Source organism: Erythrolamprus reginae, chromosome 8, assembly GCF_031021105.1.
Source record: "Erythrolamprus reginae isolate rEryReg1 chromosome 8, rEryReg1.hap1, whole genome shotgun sequence".
NCBI lineage: Eukaryota > Metazoa > Chordata > Lepidosauria > Squamata > Dipsadidae > Erythrolamprus > Erythrolamprus reginae.
The window spans coordinates 6192374-6217998 of NC_091957.1; the positions used below are offsets into that span (position 1 = coordinate 6192374).

At 43.9% G+C, this 25625-nt stretch overlaps 1 protein-coding gene across 4 annotated transcripts in view; it reads left to right on the forward strand.

Annotated features, from left to right (window-relative positions):
• The window catches only part of KCNT1 (potassium sodium-activated channel subfamily T member 1), a 113471-nt gene extending 88514 nt beyond the window's left edge, over window positions 1–24957 (forward strand). Inside the window, exons 20-30 of one of the 4 annotated variants that reach the window (XM_070758708.1) lie at window positions 804–976; window positions 3359–3430; window positions 6500–6634; window positions 7908–8019; window positions 8885–8986; window positions 10559–10642; window positions 13084–13212; window positions 14528–14548; window positions 16248–16554; window positions 22545–22629; window positions 24418–24957. In XM_070758708.1, the coding sequence (XP_070614809.1) occupies window positions 804–976; window positions 3359–3430; window positions 6500–6634; window positions 7908–8019; window positions 8885–8986; window positions 10559–10642; window positions 13084–13212; window positions 14528–14548; window positions 16248–16554; window positions 22545–22629; window positions 24418–24529 (1332 nt within the window). In that variant the 3' untranslated portion in view covers window positions 24530–24957. Of the gene's footprint in view, window positions 1–803; window positions 977–3358; window positions 3431–6499; window positions 6635–7907; window positions 8020–8884; window positions 8987–10558; window positions 10643–13083; window positions 13229–14527; window positions 14549–16242; window positions 16555–22544; window positions 22630–24417 lie in introns of all 4 variants that reach the window. The other 3 variants (XM_070758709.1, XM_070758710.1, XM_070758711.1) reach the window with 3 other exon arrangements.
• Window positions 24958–25625: the final 668 nt, after the last annotated feature.

Below are 25625 nucleotides of genomic sequence, written 5' to 3' on the forward strand. Positions count from 1 at the left end.
TTTCCATCTCTCTCTCTCCCTCTCTCTTTCTCTCTCTCTTTCTCTCTCCATCTCTTTCTCTCTCCCTCTCTTTCTCTCCCCCTCCCTCCCCCCCCCTCTCTCTCTCTCTTTCTCTCTCCCTCTCTTCCTCTTTCTCTCTCTCTCTCCCCCTCTCTCTCTCTGATTACTCTCTGCTATTTCTGGTTTGTCTGTATAACTATCCTGTAGAACTGTGTGTTCAAATGATGGTTTAATGTATTTGGTAAGTAAAGCTTATAATATTGTATATGCATTGAGAGTATTGACTGATGTAATTGTGTATGACTAGGATTGTTCTTGACTAAGCTATTTGCCAAAGTAAATAATATTTATACACTTAACGTACCTGGTTATCTGAATTACCGTACTACCTGTATCTCTGGGCTGTCCGCTGGCTATCTGCCACCTCTACGTTTCCTCGGTGCGTCCTTGGTAACTCAAGGTTTACTCTGCACACTCCTTTACACTACAGTTAGTCCTTGACTGACAAGTGAGCCCAAAATGTAGGCTGCATCTTGTCCCTATTTTATGACTTTCCTCACCACCATTGGTGAACTGAATCACTGCAGTTATTAATAAATGAATCAGGCAGGTTGTTGAATCTGGCCATTGAATTCTCTTCTCAATAGTGTGGTAGCTTGTAACTGTCACTAAATGAACTGTTGTAAGTTGAGGACCGTTTATATTTTGGGATAAATTAATACGCAACAATCTTGGGATAAAAACCAAGCATAAATCCCAGCCTTCCTTGTGTAACAAGGACCTTTGTGGTTCTGTGTTTCCAGGGCTGCAAGCACAACAGTTACGAAGATGCAAAGGCCTATGGCTTTAAGAACAAATTGATCATTGTCTCCGCTGAGACCGCGGGCAACGGCTTGTATAATTTTATTGTCCCCCTCCGAGCATATTATCGGTCACGGAAGGAGTTGAATCCCATCGTGCTACTGCTAGACAACAAGCAAGTTTGTTGGTTTCTTTCTTTCTTTCTTTCTTTCTTTTTCTTTCTTTCCTCCCTTTCTTTTTCTTCCTTCCTTCTTGTCTTTTTTCTTCCTTCCTCCTTTCCTTTTTTTCCTTCCTTCCTTTTCTGTCTTTCTTTTCACCCTCCCTCCCTTTCTTTCTTTCTTTCTTTCTTTCTTTCTTTCTTCCTTGTCTTCTTTTCTTCCTCCCTTCCTCCCTCTCTTTTTTCATTCTTCCTTCCTTCCTTCTTTCTTTCTTTCTTTTCTTTCTTCTTTCTTCCCTCTCTTTTTTCTTCCTTCCTCCTTCCCTCTCTTTCTTTCCTTCTCTTCCTTTCTTTCTTCCCTCCCTCCCTCTCTTTGTTTGTTCTTCTTTCTTTCTTCCCTCCCTCCCTCTCTTTCTTCATTCTTCTTTCTTTCTTTCTTTCTTTCTCTTTCTTTCCTCCCTCTCTTTTTTCTTCTTTCCCCCTCTTTCCTCCCTTCCTTCCTTCCATTTCTTTCTTTCTTTCCTACTTCCCTCTCTCTTTCTTTTTCCTTCCTTCCTTCCTTCCCTCCTTCCCTTCCTTTTCCCTAGCTGATTTATCTTGAATGCACAGAATGCTGTGTCACTGTTCCATGTAGAAACACCTATACAAACACAACATTTATAGCAGAGAACCAGAATGTCGGGCAAGGAGGAGTCTGTAACTGAACAGGTCTGAGTCATCATTAAAAAGCTTAGGAAACTCAAACAATGCTGCGTTGGAAAGAGAGACCGCAGCTCCAGTTCCTTCCTTCCCTCCCTCCCTGTCATGGAATTTGGTTTCCATCAGTCACTGAGTTGAGGATGAAACTTGAGCCACTAGTGGAGAGGAAGAGGGGACGAAGGCAGATCCTCCTTAAAACTTTGCAGTATTTATCTAGTCATGTCAGGTCCCTTCCAGACCAAGTCTATGAATTAATCCTTGAGGTTCACCTCTGAGGAATGATGCAAAAGCAATAGCATTTGAGCGTGTAGAGCGGACCACGTTTGGAATATTGTGTCCAGCTCTGGAGACCTCACCTACAAAAAGATATTGATAAAATTGAATGGGTCCAAAGACGGGCTACAAGAATGGTGGAAGGTCTTAAGCATAAAACCTATGAGGAAAGACTTCATGAACTCAATCTGTATAGTCCGGAGGACAGAAGGGAAAGAGGGGACATGATCGAAACATTTAAATATGTTAAAGAATTAAATAAGGTTCAGGAGGGAAGTGTTTTTAATAGGAACGTGAACACAAGAACAAGGGGACGCAATCTGAGGTTAGTTGGGGGAAAGATCAGAAGCAATGTGAGAAAATATTGTTTTACTGAAAGAGTAGTAGATTCTTGGAACAAACTTCCAGCAGACGTGGTGGGTCAATCCACAGTAACTGAATTGAAACCTGTCTGGGATAAACATAGATCCATCCTAAGATAAAGTATAGGAAACACAACAGATTTAAACTTAATATTAACTGCTCCAAACTTGACTGTAAAAAATATGACTTCAGTAACCGAGTTGTCGAATCGTGGAACTCATTCCCGGACTCCATAGTGTCACCCCCAAACCCCCAACCCTTTACCCTTAGATTATCTACGGTTGACCTATCCAGATTCCTAAGAGGTCAGTAAGGGGCGAGTACAAGTGCACTAGAGTGCCTTCCGTCCCCTGTCCTATTGCTCTCCTATATCTCCTATACCTTTCTTCTATTCCTATATCTCTTCTTCTATTCTTTCATTGATATGTTCTATTCCTATACCTTCTTTTCTATTCTTTCTTAGATATATTTTACTATGAGTATCTCCTCTATAACCGTCATCATGTATTTTACTATGTGAATATAGATATATACCCACTAAAACCCTCATTGTGTATTGGACAAAATAAATAAATAAATAATGAATAAATAAAAATAGTATAAGGGCAGACTAGATGGACCATGAGGTCTTTTTCTGCCGTCAATCTTCTATGATTTCTATTTAGACTTATATACTGCTTCAAGGTGCTTTTACAGCCCCCTCTAAGCGGTTTACAGAATCAGTGTCTGGCCCCCAACAATCTGGGTCCTCATTTGACCCACCTCGGAAGGATGGAAGGCTGAAGTCAACCTTGAGTCAGTGATGAGATTTGAACTGCTGAATTACAAGCTAGCAGTGAGCTGAAGTAGCCTGCAGTGCTGCACTCTAACCACTGCGCCACTCTGGCTGTGATATATAAACACATCTGTTTAGATGATTAGGAATGGACTCAACGTTTCCAAAACCAGACAAGATAAAAATCCCTGCTTCAGGAGCTTAACCGTTAGAAAGAGCATGTTTAGAAACCAATAAGAAGATTAATGGAATTGAACCTGATTTTGTCTTCTCTCCATTTTTTTTTTTAGACCGGACCATCACTTCTTGGAAGCCATTTGTTGTTTTCCAATGGTTTATTATATGGAAGGTACAATTGATAAGTAAGTGTCTTCTTCTTTGTCCTGGAACATTAAAAATCCATCTTTCGTATGCTTGAAGATTTAGATTAGATTAGATTAGATTAGATTAGATTAGATTTATTGGATTTATATGCCGCCCCTCTCCGTAAACTCGGGGCGGCTCACAACAATAATAAAAAACAGTACATAATAACAAATCCAATGCCCACCAATCTAATTACAATTTAAAATTAATAAACTCATTAGTAATTTCATAAAACAATCCCAATATATATATAAAAAATAGGCACACAGTCAATCAATCAACAAAACAACATGGGCAAGGGGGAGGTGTTTTAGTTCCCCCATGCCTGACGGCAGAGGTGGGTCTTAAGGAGTTTACGAAAGGCAGGGAGGGTGGGGGCAATCCTAATCTCAGGGGGGAGCTGGTTCCAGAGGGTCGGGGCCCCCACAGAGAAAGCTGTTTAGTCGACGGGACCCGAAGAAGGCCGACTCTGTGGGACCTAACCAGTCACTGGGATTCGTGCGGCAGGAGGCGGTCCCGAAGATATTTATTTATTTATTAGAGTTGGAAGGGACCTTGTAGGTCATCTAGTCCAACCCCCTGCCAAGGCAGGAGACCCTACATCACTTCAAACAAATGGCAGTTCAATCTCCCCTTGAAAGTCCCAAGTGTTGGAGATCCCACGACTTCTGCAGGCAAGCTGTTCCACTGGTTGATCGCTCTCACCGTCAGAAAGTTCCTCCTTATTTCCAGGTTAAATCTCTCTTTGGCCAACTTCCATCCGTTATTCCTTGACCAGGCTGCACCCGAAGGACGGGTCAAATGCATCATAAGCCATGAGTTTAAGAGAGCTAAGTCCAGCCCACCTTAAATGCCTTTCTTATCTCCCGCTCATTTCCCTTGACTGTTAGTTGGTTGGATTCTTGTAGAGAGGTTAACCTTGCAATAAATCTTTATAATCATTTGAGCTCACGGAATTTCTTGATTTCCCTGGCATTTGACAGTTATTCTGTCCAACTTCAGACTCAGCCTGGTTACCCCCCTACAAAAGGATAAGAATTTGGGAGTTGGAAGGTTTTTTCTTAATCACTGATATTCTGTGTATTGTTCATTTCCTTCTTTCTCTTCTTCCCATTCCTTTCTTCTTGATATGCCCTCCTATGATATATGTGTAACCATCTCAGCAATAAGCTGCATGATGAATTTCCAGAAGGATAATAAAAGAAAACCCAAATTGCAAATAATTAAATGCAGTTATTGTCCATGTATGGATACAGCCTACGGTTCTTTCCTAGGTTAATGTCTAAAATCTTTTAAGAACAAGTGGACTTTCTCTGTTGAGTCCAAATTAAATTTTAGTAGCGGAAAGCAATTAGCTAAATAGCTTAGCTAAATAGAATAGAATAGAATTAGAATAGAATAGAATAATTTTATTGGCCAAGTGTGGTTGGACACACAAGGAATTTGTCTTGGTGCATATGCTCTCAGTGTACATAAAAGAAAATACAGATTTGTCAAGAATCATATAGGTACAACACTTAATGATTGTCATAGGGGTCAAATGAGCAATGCAGAAACAATCAATATTAATAAAAATCTTAAGGATACAAACAACAAGTTACAATCATACAGTCATAAGTGAGAGGAGCTGGGTGATATGAGTGATGAGAAAAAACTAGTAGTAATAGTAGTGCAGACTTAGTAAATAGTTAGACAATGTTGAGGGAATTATTTCTTTAGCAGAGTGATGGCATTTGGGGAAAAATGTTCTTGTGTCTAGTTGTCTTGGTGTGCAGTTCTCTGTAGTGACATTTTGAGGGTAGGAGTTGAAACAGTTTATGTCCAGGATGCAGGGGGTCAATAAATATTTTCACAGCCCTCTTTTTGACTCGTGTAGTATACAGGTCCTCAGCGGAAGGCAGGTTGGCAGTCATTGTTTTTTCTGCAGTTCTGATTCTCCTCTGAAGTCCGTGTCGGTCTTGTTGGGTTGCAGAACCGAACCAGACAGTTATGGAGGTGCAGATGACAGACTCAATGATTCCTCTGTAGAACTGTATCAGCAACTCCTTGGGCAGTTTGAGCTTCCTGAATTGGCACAGGAAAACTAAAATATAAGTTGAGGAGAAAAAAATCCAGAAGGCCAGGAATGAGCTTGAGGCGAAATAGGTGTCTCCCGTTTGTGATTTTATATGGAATGATTGAAAAGAGCCTGAAATTGTGACTTGTGTTGAGGTATACAAAATGATCCCAAAAGAGTTTTATTTCTGTTCTGTCGGGCTCTCTGGTAGACTCCTCCCAAAAATTCACAGGTACAAATTTCAGACACACACACGTTTGAAAATTCAAAACAATGTTCTTTATAATGACAATTCACTTAACCTAAGCCCTCTTTTGGTATAGCAAAGAGCACTCGTCTCCAAACAAACTGGTAATTTGTACAAGTCCCTTATCAGTTCTGTGATACTTAGCTTGCAGCTGTGAGGCAATTCACAGTCCTTCTTCTTTCACAAAGTGAAACACACTTTGCTCTGGTTTAGTTTCAAAGAGGGGAAAATCAGCACACACAAAAAGTCTAAGTCAGTAAAGCAGTCACGAAACACAACGATCAGATAATCCTCCACAATGGCCAAACCCACAGGCTGCTATTTATAGCAGCCTCACTAATGACCACAGCCCCACCCAACCACAGGTGGCCTCATTTTCTTTGATAATAATCTCTCAGTTGTTGTTGCCTATGCATCGCTCTCCGCATGCGTGGCTGTATCATTAACTCTTGTTCCGAATCCAAGGAGGAGCTAGATAATTGATCTCCTTCTGAGCTGTCTGCCACACTCTCCTCCTCCCTGTCACTCATGTCTTCTTGGTCAGAGGAGCCTTCATCAGCAGATTCCACCGGGGGCAAAACAGGCCTGCAGCATGTGGATGTCTCCCCCACATCCACAGTCCTTGGGGCAGGAGCTGGGCCAGAGCTAACCACAACAATTTCTAGGGATGGTTTTATTTTTAAATTCAGTTTAGGTGCATGGAAGAATTTGGCCTTAACTGTTCCCTCTTTCTTTTGTGTGTGGGGAAAATATCTCTTACAGCCTCGATAGTTTGCTGCAATGTGGCATCATCTACGCGGACAATTTGGTGGTGGTGGATAAAGAAAGCACCATGAGTGCAGAGGAAGATTACATGGCAGATGCCAAGACCATCGTCAATGTCCAGACCATGTTCAGGTGAGGCAGTGAGAGCTCACAGCATGCAAACATTGTGCCCCCTGCCCACTAACCAAAATAGATGGGCGGATCTCCTAGGTTTGAAAACCAGAGCAGAATTGCTGGGAATCAAGCCATAGACTTCCCACCCTGTCCAATTTTCGGAAAGTTACTTGGGTTGAATTGCCATTGACTCCTTTCTAGAGCCGAGAGAAATTGGCTGGCCCAAAGTCATTCCAGTTGGGTCAGGGGTAGGCAAGGTTGGCTCTTCTATGACATGTGGACTTCAACTCCCAGAATTCATGAGCTGGCATGATTGGCTCAGGAATTCTGGGAGTTGAAGTCCACAAGTTATAGAAGAGCCAAGTTTGCCAACCTGAGTTGGGTGATGGTGCCTAAGGTGGGACCAGAACTCATCATCTCTTGGTGATTGGCCAAAGGCATTCCAGTTGAATGATGGTGCTTAAGGCGGGAGTAGAACTTATCAACTCCTGGTGATTGGCCCAAAGTTATTCCAATTGGCTGATGGTGCCTAAGGTGGGAATAGAAATCAACATCTACTGATGATTGGCCCAAAGTCATTCCAATTGCTTAAGGCAGGACTAGAATTTACCATCTCCTTATGATTGGTGCAAAGTCATTTCAGTTGGATGATGGTGCTTAAGGCAGTAGTAGAAGTCATCAACTCCTGATGGTCCAAAATAATTCCAATTGGGTGATGGTGCCTAAGGCGGGACTAGAACTCACCATCTCCTTATGATTGGTGCAAAGTCATTTCAGTTGGATGATGGTGCTTAAGGCAGGAGTAGAAGTCATCAACTCCTGATGGTCCAAAATAATTCCAATTGGGTGATAGTGCCTAAGGCGGGACTAGAACTCACCATCTCCTTATGATTGGCTCAAAGTCATTTCAGTTGGATGATGGTGCTTAAGGCAGGAGAAGAACTCACCATCTCCTGGTGATTGGCTCAAAGTCACCAAACTGAGTTTCATGCCTAAGGGTGGGACTAGAACACACCTTCTCCTGGTGATTGGCTCAAAGTCACCCAGCTGGCTTTAAGCCTAAGGCAAGACTAGAACTCACAGTCTCCCAGTTTTTAGCCTGAAGCCTTAACCACTACACCAAAGTGGTTTTTGCCATGTTACATCTCTCTTCCGAAAAGACCTGGTCAGGTTCTTCTGTGGACAAAGATTATGACGAATGGCTAAAGAAGATCCTTGGTTTGACTAAATGTGTTTTTTTGATCTTTATGAAAGACTATCGCTTTTTATTTATTTTCTCCTTCTCTTCCAGACTTTTTCCAAGTTTGAGTATCATCACTGAACTGACACATCCCTCCAACATGAGATTTATGCAGTTCCGAGCGAAGGACAGCTATTCGTTGGCCCTTTCCAAACTGGAGAAGGTAATTAAATAATAGATCCCTAACTCCAGGTCTGTAATTAAAAACACACTGAGTTTTTGGGTTTGAAGTTGTCCAGTAGGCTGTTTTTATGTTTTGAGGGGGGGTTTTGTTCTAGTTTCCTATCCCCCCCTTTAAAGAAACTAGTATTTCTGAAAATATTCCTGGATTCTGAGCTTCACACATCCTGAAAAATTGGACAGCAGTCTCTTATGGGAACACCATGACTCTAAACTATTGACATGTTTAACTCCGCTGTTAATGTATGAGCAGAGTAATACGTTTACCAAGGTTGTGCGCACACAGAAATGTTTAGATTGAGATTAGTTGTGAATAACTACTCAGCCAGATATACTAACTTGAATTAAAGTTTACTTTGAGAAATAACATATTCCTATAAACAGTCTAAAGTCATATACATAATAAATCAGAAAAACAATCCAAATATTACCAAGGACATAGTCTTTCTTGCCAGTTGTCTTTGTCATAAACAGAAAACAAAAATATCAAGCCTAAACACATTTTAGCCGATATACATTACAGTACAGAGAGATTGCAGAGCTAACCAAACAGTGAGTACCCATTAACAGTGAGTAGTCAGACAAGGAGAAACAGAGGGGGTGACTTAGAGAAATAAGATATAAACTCTAGCTCCCTCTTGTGGCAGTCTGCAACACCTCCTAATATCAACCTTCCAGCTTAACCTGCTATTCCTCTACAAATGGATAGCAATGGGCCGCAGTGGTGTCTTTTTTAAAATTGAGTTTCCTAGATTTATTGATCAAACGCTCGATGGAGACAGGGAATAATGGCCTGCTCGGAAAAACAGCTATTTTTACCCTGTTCTATATTTTTGTCTCCTGAACAGAAAGAACGAGAGAATGGCTCCAACTTGGCTTTCATGTTCCGCCTCCCATTTGCCGCTGGCCGAGTTTTCAGCATCAGCATGTTAGATACTCTCCTTTACCAGGTCAGAAATGGAACAGGTTGGATTTTTTTTGTAAAAAAACCCCCCTTCTTTCCAAAGCCAACTACTTACGAACTTAAATTCGTTCCGTGACCAGGTTCTTAAGTAGAAAAGTTTGTAAGAAGAAGCCATTTTCCCCATAGGAATCACTGTAAAAGCAAATAATGCATGCGATTGGGGAAACTACAGGGAGGGTGGAGGCCCTGTTTCATCACAGGAGATTCCTAGAGAGGCCCCACGGAAGCTTCTCCCTGCCTTTTCTGGCCCTGTTTCAACCCAGGAGAGAGGCCCCACAGAGGCTTCTCCCTGCCTTTTCTGGCCCTGTTTCGTCCCAGGAGAGAGGCCCCATGGAGGCTTCTCCCCGCCTTTTCCAGCTCTGTTTCGTCCCAGGAGAGAGGCCCCACGGAGGCTTCTCCCCGCCTTTTCCGGCCCTGTTTCGTCCCAGGAGAGAGGCCCCACAGAGGCTCCTCCCTCCCTTTTCCGATTATTGTTTCGGAGGCTCGGATTTGTAAGTGGAAAATGGTTCTTGAGAAGAGGCAAAAAGATCTTGAACACCCAGTTCTTATCTAGAAAAGCTCATAAGTAGAGGCGTTCTTAGGTAGAGGTACCACTCTACGCACATTCTTTATGGGCCGCTCCTTCAGTTTCATCTTGCAAGCAGTTCCATGCTGAATCATGGGGATGGATGACAAAAGTACTTTGTTGTGGCCTGCCAGTGGCCCATACAACTGATAGCAGATCCCGCTCAAGAGGAGACCAACTTGGTGATGCGCCAGTGGCCTGTTGCTGCTGGCACCCGAGATGGACAGTGAGGAAGAAGAGGCTTCTCCTCTTCTTGATCTAATAGCCTGAAGAGCTGACAAGAGACAGGAGTGGTTACTCCAGAGGAGGTCTCCTCGGGAGTAAGACTGGGGTCTAATTGGCACTCCCCTAGTTCTAATTAAGAACAGCAGAGGCAGCTGAAAGACTGCAGGAAACAACAGTTTAGACATGTTTATTTGTCCTGATTGTGAATCCCTGTTTCTCTGCTTTGGATTTCTTATCAAGGAAGACTCCTGGGCATTTTGCCAAGCCCTTGAAAGTAGATGAGATAACAAGAACTAATTGCATTGCTTTGAGTTAAGACTTTGCTGAATTTACACCAGCCGCTAATGAAGATTAATTAGCAGCTGACATTCTGCAAGAAAGGATTGCTTTTGGATTTGTGTGTGTGTGTCTCCTCTGCTAAGCCAGTTATTAGCGGTGGTTCATTGATTAAACTAAGTTTGTTTAAACAGTGTGTTTTGGATACGTTCGTAACTGGGGGCAGAACATACGTGAGATATGGAGACCTCAAAATGAAGTGATTTGGGAAGAATGCTTTGTCCTGGGAATCAACCTCTCTGCATTTGTCTTTAATTCTCTTTCCATAAAGATGGAGATCATTGGCTTTTCTCTTTCTTGAAGAGAGGAGTTTCAATCCTCACCCCTGAATCACTTCAGATGTTGACTCGAGCCTAACCTGTCAACATCCTCCTCACCCTAGCTTCTGTTCCCACCAAAAAGACTGATGGATGCTTTTCTTCTTCTTTTCAGTCCTTCGTGAAAGATTATATGATCACCATCACGAGATTACTACTTGGTCTGGATACGACGCCCGGCTCTGGTTATCTTTGTGCAGTAAGTGTGGTTGTCCACTATTTGACTTTTCTCTTCGCTGGTTTAAGGGAGAGTTATTGATTTGATTTGATTTGATTTGATTTGAATGCTGCCCTTCTCCTAGGACTCCCTTTTTGGAGGAGTTACCATATGTTTCGGAGTATAAGACGCTCCTTAGTTTTGGGGGTATTCATCTGGCTAGCAGTCCTTAGTCTGGTCAGCTTCACTACATTATTTTATCCCCTGGTTAGGGTTTTAAAAAAAACTTTATTCAGAGAGAGTAACAATGAGAGAACTTGCAAGCCAGTAAGAATTGGAACACCGTTAGCACCTGGTTAGGGCTGAAAAGAAACATTTGGAGCAAGTTAGAGCAATGGGGGAAAAAAACCTGCAAAGACTTACGGCTTGGAGAACATTCTTCGCAAAGAGTAACAATGAAAGAACTTGCAAGGCAAAAGCTGGGAAGATCATTAGCAGCTAGTTAGCGCTGGGGGAAAAAAAGATTTTAAAAAAGTTACATTCAGAGTATGAGACGCACCAGAATTTTCAGGGGAGAAATGGTGTGTCTTATACTCCAGAAAATACAGTATTTTGTCTCCAAATATCTCTAAAATGGTTTTAGATCAGCAGTGGGTTGCTCCAGTTTCGGCCCAGTTCAGCAAACCTATAGTGGCGGCGGTCGGAGGCGCCGCCCACCCACCTGAGATGCTTCTGCACATGCAGAATGGGTTTTAGAACCCACTACTGGTTTAGATCAGTAATGGGCTGCTGGTTACGCGGACAGGTGCGCAGCTTCAGTTGGAAAAATGGGAGAGGTGTGCGCAGCAGCGTGCACCCAACACATGCACGCATACCCCCCCATGAGATTTGGCTTATGCACATGCATAGTAAGCAGTATCTCAGATTTTGGCGATTTTGTTGGTTTTTCGCTTCTGAGCATGCGCGGAAGCAAAAAGATTGGCAAAAATCGCCAAAATCTTGCTCGCAAGTGCGTCCTCACGCGAGATTCGCTTGCTGCGCATGTGCAGAAGCCGAATCTCATGCTGATGCCTGTGATGGCCTCATAGGGCATGCCTGTAGCGCCAAAGACAAGCAGCTCTTCACTGGTTTAGATCCATCTTGGATCTACTCACCGGGGGCATTGCTAACAAGAAACACAGAAACATAGAAACATAGAAGACTGACGGCAGAAGAAGACCTCTTGGTCCATCTAGTCTGCCCTTATACTATTTCCTGTATTTTATCTTAGGATGGATATATGTTTATCCCAGGCATGTTTAAATCCAGTTACTGTGGATTTACCAACCACGTCTGTTGGAAGTTTGTTCCAAGCATCTACTACTCTTTCAATCAAATCATATTTTCTCACGCTGCTTCTGATCTTTCCCCCAACTAACTTCAGATTGTGTCCCCTTGTTCTTGTGTTCAAGTTCCTATTAAAAACACTTCCCTCCTGAACCTTATTTAACCCTTTAACATATTTAATATTTAATAATAATAATAATAATAATAATATTGCTCAAAAAAATTAAGGGAACACTCGAAGAACACATCCTAGATCTGAATGAATGAAATATTCTCATTGAATACTATGTTCAGTATAAAGAGCCGGGGTGGCGCAGCAGGTAGAGTGCTGTACTGCAGGCCACTGAAGCTGACTGTAGATCTGAAGGTCAGCGGTTCAAATGTCATCACCAGCTCAAGATTGACTCAGCCTTCCATCCTTCCGAGGTGGGTAAAATGAGGACCCGGATTGTTGGGGCAATATGCTGGCTCTGTTAAGAAGCGCTATTGCTAACATGTTGTAAGCCGCCCTGAGTCTAAGGAGAAGGGCGACATAAAAATTGAATAAATAAATAAATAAATAAATATGTTTATCCCAGGCATGTTTAAATTCAGTGACTGTGGATTTACTAACAACGTCTGCTGGAAGTTTGTTCCAAGGATCTACTACTCTTTCAGTGAAATAATATTTTCTCACGTTGCTTTTGATCTTTCCCCCAACTAACTTCAGATTGTGTCCCCTTGTTCTTGTGTTCACTTTCCTATTAAAAACACTTCCCTCCTGGACCTTATTTAACCCTTTAACATATTTAAATGTTTCGATCATGTCCCCCCTTTTCCTTCTGTCCTCCAGACTATACAGATTGAGTTCATGAAGTCTTTCCTGATAAGTTTTATGCTTAAGACCTTCCACCATTCTTGTAGCCCGTCTTTGGACCCATTCAATTTTGTCCATATCCAGAACTGAACACAGTATTCCAAATGTGGTCTCACCAGCGCTCTATATAAGGGGATCACAATCTCCCTCTTCCTGCTTGTTATACCTCTAAGAAGATCCCTAGAATATCTTCCTTATGTCCATCTTCAATATCTATATATTCTCTCTCACACACTCCCTCCCTCTCTCACACACACACACTCACTCACTCTGTCCTTCATGTTTTTACTTTATCCAACAGATGAAAATCACAGAAGACGATCTCTGGATCCGATCCTACGGACGTCTCTTTCAGAAGCTATGCTCTTCCAGCGCGGAGATTCCCATCGGAATTTACAGAACTGAATCCCATATGTTCTCCACCATTGATGTAAGAAAACCACCAAGTTCCAGTTCTTGTTACGGGATCTCTTGGTATCCTAGAGTAGCAAACAAGCAGCGCTTGTGATCCAGTGCTATAATCCTAGTGTCAGAAGTTCCCTCAGGGATCCTCCCGCCGGATCCCAACCCGAGATCTACAACAGAAGAAAGCAATACTTCCAGGCTGGTGTACATTTAAGAGAATGCTTTAAGAGTACAATAAAAGAGGCAGTATAGAAATATAGAAACATAGAAACATAGAAGTCTGACGGCAGAAAAAGACCTCATGGTCCATCTAGTCTGCCCTTATACTATTTTCTGTATTTTATCTTAGGATGGATATCTGTTTATCCCAGGCATGTTTAAATTCAGTTACTGTGGATTTATCTACCACGTCTGCTGGAAGTTTGTTCCAAGGATCTACTACTCTTTCAGTAAAATAAGAGTAGTAGATCCTTGGAACAAACTTCCAGCAGACGTGGTAGATAAATCCACAGTAACTGATTTTTTTTTTGCCAAACTACCAGTTCTGTCCCAGCGTCGAGTCCCCCAAAATAAGATGGACACAATGGATTTAGTATTAAAAGTTTACTACTAATGAAAGTCTTAGCAGTTTTGAGTCTCTTCTAAAAGAAAGAAAATTCTATAGTCTTCATCACTATGCTAATAATGTCATAGCAGCGGGCCAGAGTTCCACGAATAGGTAAACACAACAGTAATTACTAGATTGTAACAGAGTTCCTTATCATAGACTTACAGAGATTGGCTGGAAACCCAGAGCTAATTCATGCAGACAAGAATGTGGTTCTTTTAAAACCACAAGCCAGAGGCGATACATGCAGAAAGAGTCAGGAACGAAACAGCATTGTCCTCTGCACCGAAACGTCATGTGACTCTGCCTTACATAGCCTTAAAGAGGGCATGGTCCAGTAGCCAGCAGTGCTACTCACGAGTAAGCCTCCACCTGAGTAACCACTCTTGCCTCCTATAGGCCCTGCGAGCCCTAGGATCAAGAAGAGGCTCCTCCTCTTCTCCTGAGTCATTCATCTCAGGAAGTGCAAAAGGCCCTGGTTGCTCTTCAATCTCTGACACCACGTCTTCTTTATGCTCGGGTACCAGGAACACCGGCCACTTGTACCATGCCACCACTGCCTCTGGGTCCTTTGGATCTATTGCTAGTTGTGTAGGACGCAAACAGGCCACAACATACAGCAAAACGGGGGGAGGAGAAGTGGTCTGTATTATTTGAAAGATCATCTGTCAAGTTTTCCTTTTGCTTTCTCTCTCTTTTCTCTGTCCTCTCCTTTCCCTCCACCCCACCCCAGCCTCATGATATCAGGACCCAGGTGAGTATGGTCTGAAGCACCATGTACGCATTTCTTTTCAATGTTGGCTTCTTCAAGTCAAAAGCCGATCAAGATGGAGGGAACTCAGGGACAGGGTCACACAACATGCGTAATCCCATGTCCCAGTAATGCATCAGACTCCAACTTGGAAACCCTGATTTGACTTCATGTGATGATTTGGTTCATCTAAGACAGTGTTTCTCAAATAGTGGGGTGGGCTTTCCTGGGGGGCATGAAGGGGAACCATCCCTGACCCCAGGGAAAGTGTGATTATTTTTGCCGCAGGGAGTAGGGGCTTTTTTGCACCAAACAATAGCACACAGCAAAGAGCAGGAGATATGAAGTGGAGATAACAAACCGTTACGAGACCCCATGGAAAAAGATTTAACAGGGATGAAAAAAAAGGAGGAGAGAGACGGAGATCATGAGACAAACATAAGTCTCCCGAAAGCTAAGATGAGGAAATAGGACGAAGCGTATGTAGTGCTTGGCTTCATTGTAACTATGGTGGGAGACGAGGAAAGACCGGTATGTTTACTATGTCTAAAAATGTTGGCAGGGAATAGTATGAAGCCAAATAAATTAAGGCGTCGCTTAAACACATTACATCCCAATCGCGCTGATAAGCCGCTTGAAAGTTTTCAGCGGAAACCTGCCAAATATTGCAAACAATCGGCCCGGTGGAGAGTTGAGGGGGGGGGGAGAAATGTTTACTTCTTCCTAGAGGGGGCGTAATAGAAAATAATTGAGAAGCACTGATCTAAGATAAGCAGGCAAGAGCTGGGCTCACCAAAAGTCATTGAATATCTACCTGCCCGGTGCTGTTTTAACCTAGTCTAGCATGTTGTTTGATCCAGATGAATTCTCCCTACTGATTCAACCTAAATCCTTTTGATCAATGGTGGCTTTAATTGCTAACCAATTATCTCTTTTTTAAAAAACTTCTTCCTTGTTGAGGTAGATTACTGCTTTTTCTATATCTTACAATTCCACGGAATCGGAAGGGCTTCTCCTGGGAATCATCCCCACGGAATGGGACGACTTGCCACGGCCAATTTGCTGCAGGACAATTCAAGAATTCAAATTAATGACTTAAAACAGTTTAAATTTTTTTTTTAATGTCATTCGCATTTCATTTTGTCCCTCCTTTGTTGTCCTGTCTTCGACGATTCCGTTCCATTGCTTCTTCCATATTAGTGTAAATCTTGTCTCATGGCGAAATTGGTCCTGACAAGTTGGCCATGGTTATTTGCCCCATGCTGAGTTGACTATGGCGAATTGGCTGTGGTGAGTTGGCCATGGCAATTTGTCCCATGATGAATTAGCCATGGCAAGTTGGCTTTGGCGATTTGGCCTTAGTGATGTCTCCATGGTGAGTTAACCATGGCCAGTTGGCCTTAAAGTTCACCCTGGTGAGTTGTCCATGGCCAGTTAGTCTTGGCAAGTTGTCCATGGCGAATTGGCCTTGGCAAGTTGGCTTTGATGAGTTCTCTGTGGTGAGTTGGCCATGGTAAGTTGGCCATAGCCAGTTGGACTTGGAAAGTTCACCATGGTGAGTTGGCCATGGCCAGTTGGACTTGGCAAGTTGGCCTTGGTGTGTTAACCATGGAAAATTGTTCATGGTGAGTTGTCATAGACCATCATCCCCCCACCTCAAGCTGTTGATGGCATCCTTCTCATGATCTACTGGTGTCGCCAGTCACAGATTTCAATCAATGTGGAAGACTGCGAAGACCTCAAGGAAGGGAAGGAGACATGGAACGCCAAGACGCACCACCACCGGAATTCATGTCCTGCTGACCAGACGGAGCACCCACTTCTCCGGAGGAAAAGCATGCAGTGGGCTCGGCGGCTGAGCCGAAAAGGAGCCAACAAGCAGACCTCAAAGACGGCCGAGTGGATCAACCAGCAGAGACTGAACCTCTACAGGCGGTCGGAAAGGCAGGAACTGTCCGAGCTTGTGAAGAATCGCATGAAACATCTGGGCTTACCCACAACAGGGTACGGTAAGTGGTTCCCTTTGTTTCAGCCACCAACAGAAAGGGCCCTGTTTGTTTCCGCCCCACATGTTGTAGCTTGGAATTCTTCTGCAACAACGAATTCTCTTCTTGGTTTCTTCTCTGGTAGTCAAAGCTCTTAGCTTTGAGGACAGTTTTCACTTCCACCACACCACAATCCCTTTCAAGGGCTCCCTTCTACTCCAACTAAATTGATCCTTAGTGCTCTCTGAGCTTGGTTGTCTTGCTGCAGACATTTCGTAACCCAACTAGGTAACACTATCAGTGACAGAGTGAGTTGGGATTTGCTCTTCATTTCCTGGTTATGAGCGAAATGTCTGCAAGGAAACATCCGAGCTCAGAGAGCGCCAAGGACCCCTCAGTTTTACCCTGAGCTACAAATACAGTGGTACCTCTACTTACGAACTTAATTTGTTCCGTGACCAGGTTCTTAAGTAGAAAACTTTGGAAGAAGAAGCAATTTTTCCCACAGGACTCAATGTAAAAGCAAATAATGTGTGCGATTGGGGAAACCACAGGGAGGGTGGAGGCCCTGTTTCCTCCCAGGAGATTCCTAGAGAGGCCCCACAGAGGCTTCTCCCTGCCTTTTCCAGGCCTGTTTCCTCCCAGGAGATTCTTAGAGAGGCCCTACGGAGGCTTCTCCCCACCTTTTCCAGGCCTGTTTCCTCACAGGAGATTCCTAGAGAGGCCCCACAGAGGCTTCTCCCTGCCTTTTCCAGGCCTGTTTCCTCCCAGGAGATTCCTAGAGAGGCCCCACAGAGGCTTCTCCCTGCTTTTTCCGGTTACAGTTTCGGAGGCTCGGGTTTGTAAGTGGAAAATGGTTCTTGAGAAGAGGCAAAAAAAATCTTGAACATCTGATTCTTATCTAGAAAAGTTTGTTAAGTAGAGCCGTTCTTAGGTAGAGGTACCACTGTATTTCTATTGGCATTTATTTATATAATGTTTACATTAAACCCAGCGTGTTAGCGGAGGAATGCTGGGAGTTGAAGTCCACCATCTTAAAAACTTCTCAAGTTTAAGAAACCTTGAAGCATTGATGCCCCATTCTTCAACCTGAAAGATACAACAGCAGTTTCTGGGTTATACAAATCCAGTCTCTTTGCTTTGTTTATAGTTCGAAGTACGGTCAAAACTCAGACAATGGGTGAAGCACGCTGGGCGTGAATGTAGCCAGTGAATCCTCGGTTGGGTAGAATAGCAATGGGTGGATTGAAAAGAAGAGGTCGTTGTTTTTGTCGATGCTCGGACTGTTTTCACACCAAGATCACAATAGTCTGATTCCATCGTTCCATGTTCATTTCATCGCCTACATTCCATAGGTAGAGACTTTGGGAAGTTTTAGCAAGCCTTAAAATTTTCTTTGACATCCCCCTTTTTAAAAAAGAATGTCTTAAAAGAAATTGTAGGGTCAGTGTGACCTAGAGGTGGAAAGATCCAGGGGGGAAAAGAGAAAGAGAGAGAGACAGAGACACAGAGAGAGAGAGAGAGGGAGAGGGAGGGAGGAAGACACAAAAAAGAGAGAGAGAGGGAAAAAAGAAGGAAAATTAAACGTTCTTTTAATGTCTTCATATTTTAGCCATTAAATCTCCCCATCACTGATCTAACATAAAGGTAAAACCTTCACACATATTTGCTAGTCGTTCCTGACTCAAGGGGGCAGTGTCCATCTCCGTTTCAAAGCCAAAGAGCCAGTGAGGTCCAAAAATGTCTCAGTGGCCATGTGGACGGCATGACTCAACGACAAAGGTGCACAGAACGCCGTTACCTTCCCATCAAAGGCGGTCCATAATTGTTCTACTTGCATTTTTGACCTGCTTTCAAACTGCTCAGTTGGCAGAAGCTGGGACAAGTAATGGGAGCTCACCAGGTTACGTGGAGCTAGGGATTCAAACCGCCGAAACTGCTGACCTTTCTGATCGGCAAGCTCAGCATCTTAGCCACCGAGCCACCGCGTTAATGAGTGCAACTGGCCAACATATCTCTTTCCCATTTTATTTTAGCATAAATATCTCCTTTCTAAGTACCTACATATCCTGTAAGGACAAACCTATTCTGTTTGTAAGGACAAACCTATTCTGTTTATAAGGACAAACCTATTCAGTTTATAAGGACAGAAGAAAAATGACCAAACAAAACATATTTATTTATTTATTTATTTATTGGATTTGTATGCCGCCCCTCTCTGCAGACTCGGGGCGGCTAACAACAGTGACAAAAAACAGCATGTAACAATCCAATACTAAACAACTAAAAAAAAACCTTATTATAAAATCAAACATACATACAAACATATCATGCGTAAATTGTAAAGGCCTAGGGGGAAAGAATATCTCAGTTCCCCCATGCCTGACAGCAGAGGTGGGTTTTAAGAAGCTTACGAAAGGCAAGGAGGGTGGGGGCAATTCTAATCTCTGGCGGGAGTTGGTTCCAAAGGGCCGGGGCCACCACAGAGAAAGCTCTTCCCCTGGGTCCCGCCAAACAACATTGTTTAGTTGACAGGACCCGGAGAAGGCCAACTCTGTGGGACCTAACTGGTCGCTGGGATTCGTGCGGCAGAAGGCGGTCCCTGAGATAATCTGGTCCGATTTCATGAAGGGCTTTATAGGTCATAACCAACACTTTGAATTGAATTTTGATTATATAATCCTAAAATGGTTGTGCATTAGCTTTGGTTACATCTTTTATTTCTTATTTCCTACAAGAATAATATTCCATTTCTCACAACTAGAAAGGAGGTGGGGTGGGGGGGAAATACCAGTGGGACAGAATAACAGAGTTGGAAGGGACCTTGGAGGTCTTCTAGTCCAACCTCCTGGCGAACATGTCAACCTTATACCAGGGGTCAGCAGCCCGTGGCTCTAGAGCCGCATGTGGCTCTTTCGTCCCTCTGCTGTGGCTTCCTGTCGCTCACAATATGTGTCACAACTGCCAATCGTGACACCTGCCGGCACACAATTTATTGAGCTTTTTGACCAACCATGGATAAATCCAAGAAAAGAAAAGTTTCATAAGGAAACAGAATCTTTAATTCAACTATATATGCTAGTTTTGTGGCCGCTCGGGAAATAGTCAGGCACGGGAAGAGTTTTGTGGCTCCCGGTGTTTTCTTTTCTGTGGGACAAGGGGTCCAAATGGCTCTCTGGGTGTTTACGGTTGCCAATCCCTGTCCTATGCCATTCCAGACAAATGATTGTCCAATCTTTTCTTAAAGACCTCCAGTGTTGGAGCACCCAAGGCAAACCATTCCACTGGTTTATCGTTCTCACTGTCAAGAAATTTCTCCTGAGTTCTGGATTGGATGTCTCCTCAATTCCTTTTGTATAAAGACAAAGTCTATTGAGTAAACTGGTCAAGGTTTTAATAAGGGCAGTAGAAGGAATGAACAAAGATGGTCGGAAACCCATTTTTTTATGACATGTCACCTGTTGGTTCATGCAACACCATTAATGCCTGGCCTCCTTATTTTTAATTTGCTTGCTCTTCTTTTTGAACTTATATGTACATATATACTTTGGACGACATGATTTGGCCCGTGTGACCACCGAATCTCGTTTCTGAATACTTTCTGAATCGCTGCTTGCTGATTTTTTTTCTCTTCTCTTTCTCTCCGTTTATGTCTGTGCTGTGTTGTTCTCTTCTGTTTCTTTCCCCCTGTCCTTCCCTTTCTTCTATTTGATTTCTGTTCGTTTCTTTTCTTTTCCCCCCCCTCTCTGTGTGCTTCATAGAGGATGTAGCAAATTTAACAGCCTGTGATGTGATGAACCGAGTAAACCTTGGATATTTGCAAGGTAAATAGTCCAGAAACCAAGATGTGGCCCGTTGAATTCCTGGGGTAAAACACCCTCTGTAGAAGGACACCATTCTGGGTTGATATGGTTCTGACCTAGGATCCCCCAAACCATCAAGCAGACTCCTTGTCCTGACGAAAAAACCTTTTAATTAAGTTTGAATTCTTCTCATTCACATCCAGCAAAGTCTTTCAAGGGTGAATTTATGCTCACAGACCCTATGTGGCTTAGAGAGATGCCAGGTTGAAATCTTCCAAAACTTGTCCAGGAGTCTCTGGGAGTCACAAACCGATTAAGCTAATTAATTGTCTCCTGCAAACTCCCCTCCCCCTTTGCTCCTCTTTAATTCCCTACGGGAGGGGCCCAGGCAAGGGTTCCACTTACCGGCCTCTACCGGTACACTCTCTGGGATTGTCATGAGTGCACGCACGCCCATCGACAGGACATTTCGCTTCTGTGCATGCGCAGCGTGCCAGATTGTGCATGTGCGTGCCAGATTTCCTCGATTTTCGGCAATTTATTTGCTTCCACGTGCAAAAAAAAAATGCAGAAAAGTGGCGAAACCTCACACGCAAGAGTGTCCTCGCACAAAATTTTGCTTGCTGCACATGCACAGAAGGAAAATCTCATGTGTGCATGCATTGGAGCATGGAGATGCATGCACATCTTCATTTCTGTCACTGGAACCCCAATCCCAGACGTACTGGCTGCAGCCCACTACTGGAGGAGCTATTCATTGTCCACCTATTACTCCCTAGTTGACCTTGTTCCTTAGCTGTTCCCTTCATCTGGCAGCTTTGCAGATGTGCACACTGGGAACAGGCTCCAGCTGTTCGTCTGCCTCACTGTTAACTGACTCCGAAGGCAGTTGATAACTGTCAGACAGCCCTGGCTCCCTCTCTGCCTCGGATGCAGAGCACTCGTCTGAGCCTTCCCCTGACTCTGGGAATGGCCCATGTTCCTCCCCAACCTCCTCACTGTCCGAATCTGCTGACGGACCACAACAGAGATGAGGTAGTTAACAGGATGAAAACACTGCAGTGTGCTCTATTCACCCTCCAGGAGAAATGCTCTAATTAAAGATACATGACGCCACAGTCAGAACTGTAGAAGCTTCTTGAATGAGAAGCGAAACGTCTTCTGCACGATCTGAAGTTTCCAAACCCCATCACTGTCCTAGTCCAAACAGAAGATTGTATACCATCTCAGACAAATGGTTGTCTAATCTCTTCTAAAAATCACCCGAACTTCTGGAGGCAAGTTGCTCCACTGGTTAATTGTTCCGTCAGGAAATTGCGCCTTAGTTCTAGGTTTCTTCTCTCCTTGGTGAGCTTCCACCCATTGCTTCTTGCCTGGTCTTCAGGCGCTTTGGAGAACAGGTGAACCCCTTCTTCTTTGTGGCAACCCCTTTTGCTTTCTATCAATGGCCTTCCTCGAGGAAATTCCAAAGACAACCCAAGGGTTCCATGTGCACATGTGCGTCTCACTAAACATTTCCAAGATTCTGTTTGGAATTGAATTGGCCGGATCTGCAAGAGACTGGGAGATCTCCTTGAAAGATATAAGAACCAAGTTGGTTGACCTTAAATAACTCTGGGCTGCAGGCTTTTAAAAACACCTGTTGCTGTGTCTGAGCCAATGTGCCATTCCGATACATCGACCACCTTCTTCATTATCTCATTGTTTCTGTTTCTGTCCCCAGCTTCAATGTGGAGCATCCTATCACAGGCAGCGCGCCCCATTGCTCAGATTCATTGAACAATACCGACCCTATCGCTTCCCTTTGGAAAAGGGGGGTGCCCTAAATTATCTTTAGTCAGAATGAAAAAATGAGTGAGGTCCATGTGTTATTCTCGAGCCTCCATCTACTGAGGATAGAGGGACTTCCAGCAGACGTGGTAGATAAATCCACAGTCACTGAATTTAAACATGCCTGGGATAAACATAGATCCATCCTAAGATAAAATACAGAAAATAGCATAAGGGCAGACTAGATGGACCATGAGGTCTTTTTCTGCCGTCAATCTTCTATGTTTCTATGGTTCTATGAGGCCTAGAAAACCCAGGAGGTATTTATGAGATTGAGATATTCAGAGGGTTCCGTAGCCCCACAAAAGTTTGCCACTTTTCAGCTGGTTAACCACCGTTTTGCCTGACTGGATGGCCGCTTGACCAACTCTTTCCTTCCAGATGAAATGAACGACCACCAAAACACGCTCTCCTACGTTCTCATCAATCCTCCTCCGGACACACGGCTGGAACTCAACGATATTGTGTATGTATGAAATCAATTTGGCATATTAATTTGGCACGGATAAGCGCACCATCGTGCCTACCGTCCTGTCCTGTTGTCCTATTGCAGTGATGTCGAACCTATGGTGCCACAGGTGGCATGCGGAGCCATATCTGCTGGCACATTAGCCATTGCCCTAGCTCAGCTCCAACATGCATGTCTGTGCCGGCCAGCTGATTTTTGGCTTGTACAGAGGCTCTGGGAGGGCATTTTTGGCTTCCAGAGAGCCTCCGGGGGGCATAGGGGAGGTCATTTTTACCCAGGGAAGCCTTTGGAGCCTCTGAGGGTGAAACACGAGCCTACTGGGCCCATCAGAAATTGGGAGAGAGGCTGTTTTGGCCTCCAGGTGGTGGGGGAAGCTGTTTTTGCCCTCCGCAGGCATTGAATTATGGGTGTGGGCACTTGCGCATGGGCGATAGCGTGCGCACACACTCTTTCACCACCCGAGGAGAAATAGGTTGGCCATCACTGTCCTACTGTCTTTTTGTATCATTACTTTCTGTGTTATGTTTATATAAATGACTCTCCTATACTTGATTGACAAAAATAAGTAAATAAAATATTATGGCTAATAACGTGGCCTGCGGAACTGGTGGCTCAGTGTTACATTTTGAGAAAGAGCCGGTCACTTGCCTCCAAATCGATGTGTCACACCAGAAGGGAGGTTTTATAATGTGTCTTTTTTTCAAGTGGCCAGCTTTCATTAAGGATAGCCATAACACTTGGACTTATATACGGCTTCATAGTGCCTAGCAGTTTATAGAGCCAGCCTATTAGCAATAGAATTTAGACTTACATACTGCTTTTACAAGCCTCTCCAAGCAGTTTACAGGATCAGTTTCTTGCCCCCCAAGAATGAGGACTAATAATGTGGCCTGCGTGGTCCTCATTTGACCCACCTTGGAAGGATGGAAGGCTGAGTCAATCTTGAGCCGGTGGTGAGATTTGAACTGCTGGACTACAGCGAGCAGTTAGCTGAAGGAGCCTGTAGTGCTGCACTCTAACCACTGCGCCCCCCGGGTTCTTGCCCCCAACAATCTGGGTCCTCGTTTTACTGACCTTGGAAGGATGAGTCGACCTTGAATCAGTGAGAATCAAACTCCTGGCAGTGGACAGAGTTAGCCTCCAATGCTGCATTCTAACCACTGCACCACCAAGGAAGGAAGGAAGGAAGGAAGGAAGGAAGGAAGGAAGGAAGGAAGGAAGGAAGGAAGGAAGGATGGAAGGAAGGAAGGAAGGAAGGAAGGAAGGATGGAAGGATGAATGGAAGGAAGGAAGGAAGAATGGAAGGAAGGAAGGAAGGATGAATGGAAGGAAGGAAGGAAGGATGAATGGAAGGAAGGATGAATGGAAGGAAGGAAGGAAGGATGAATGGAAGGAAGGAAGGATGAATGGAAGGAAGGAAGGAAGGATGGAAGGATGAATGGAAGGAAGGAAGGAAGGAAGGATGAATGGAAGGAAGGATGAATGGAAGGATGAATGGAAGGAAGGAAGGATGAATGGAAGGAAGGAAGGAAGGAGGGAAGGATGAATGAAAGGAAGGAAGGAGAAAAGGGGAGGGAGAGAAAAAAGGGAAAGAGGAAGCAATAGCAACAGGCTTATATATCGCTCCACAGTGCTTCCTAAGCAGTTTACACAATCAGCGTGTGCTTTGCTTGTGCGCAGTGACCCATTGGCCAAACTTTGTGAAACCCACTCTGCCACACCCCTACAAACTGCCGAGGCTGTGTGTCACATGGCCCTAGACCACATCTTCTTCTTTCTCCCCAGGTATTTAATACGACCCGATCCCCTCGCACACGTGGAAAAGGAAGGGCACAGTCGGAAAAGCAGCAGCCATAAGAAAGCAAACCCCGAAACTCGAGACGAGACGCAGCTCTGAGTCACTCCCTCTTCCTGCATGGGAAAAAAAATATACATTTCTTTTGTTCATGCATGGAACCGCATCAAAATTACCGATAAACTTTGGAAGGGAAGATGGCGAGGGGGGGTTTTCGTGGACCTCCATTGTACTTTGCGTTGAGCAGGTTCAAAAGATGACTTTCGTCAAGCTGGACTCTGGATTTACGGATCGGCAGAGCTGGTATGAATGACACCCCTTCCTTTCCCTGTTCCTGGTCTGGTTCTGGGTTCTTTTTCCAAAGGACTCCAGGTGGCTGGAGAACTCGAGAACTTTAGAGATAAGCACCTCTTGTGGATAGACGCTTCGTACGCCACTCGGTTTTAAACTTTTTTATTGTTTCAGAGGGGTTGTTGGGGGGGGGGAGAAGAATAAAAAACAAAACCTATTAAAAATATACCACAACTTGTGAAGGTGTCTTTCATTGGCGCAAACCTCGGGGACTCACATGTCACTCCCTGCATCATAGTGGAAGCTTCTCCATCTGGAGCAGATCGAAGACCAAGCTCAGCAATGCAGAAGAACATCAAGACTTAGAGCCCGCATTCACAAGGTCAGTGGCAAAGATACTGCGGAGAGGGGCGGCATACAAATCTAATAAATGAATGAATGAATGAATGAATGAATGAATGAATGAATGAATGAATGAATAAACAAATAAACAACTATTATATTTATTTATTTATTTATTTATTTATTTATTTATTAAATTTGTATGCCGCCCCTCTCCGTAGACTCGGGGCGGCTCACAGCAGTGATAGAAACAATGTACAATACAAATCTAATAATACGAAGTTAAAAACCCATAATTTAAAAAACATGCACACAACACACCATACATAAATTATATAGGCCTGGGGAAGATATTTCAATTCCCCCATGCCTGACGGCAGAGGTGGGTTTTGAGAAGCTTACAAAAGGCAAGGAGGGTGGGGGCAATTCTGATCTCTGTGGGGGAGTTGGTTCCAGAGGGCCGGGGCCGCCACAGAGAAGGCTCTTCCCCTGGGTCCCTCCAAATGACATTGTTTAGTCGACGGGACCCGGAGAAGGCCAACTCTGTGGGACCTAGCCCATCGCT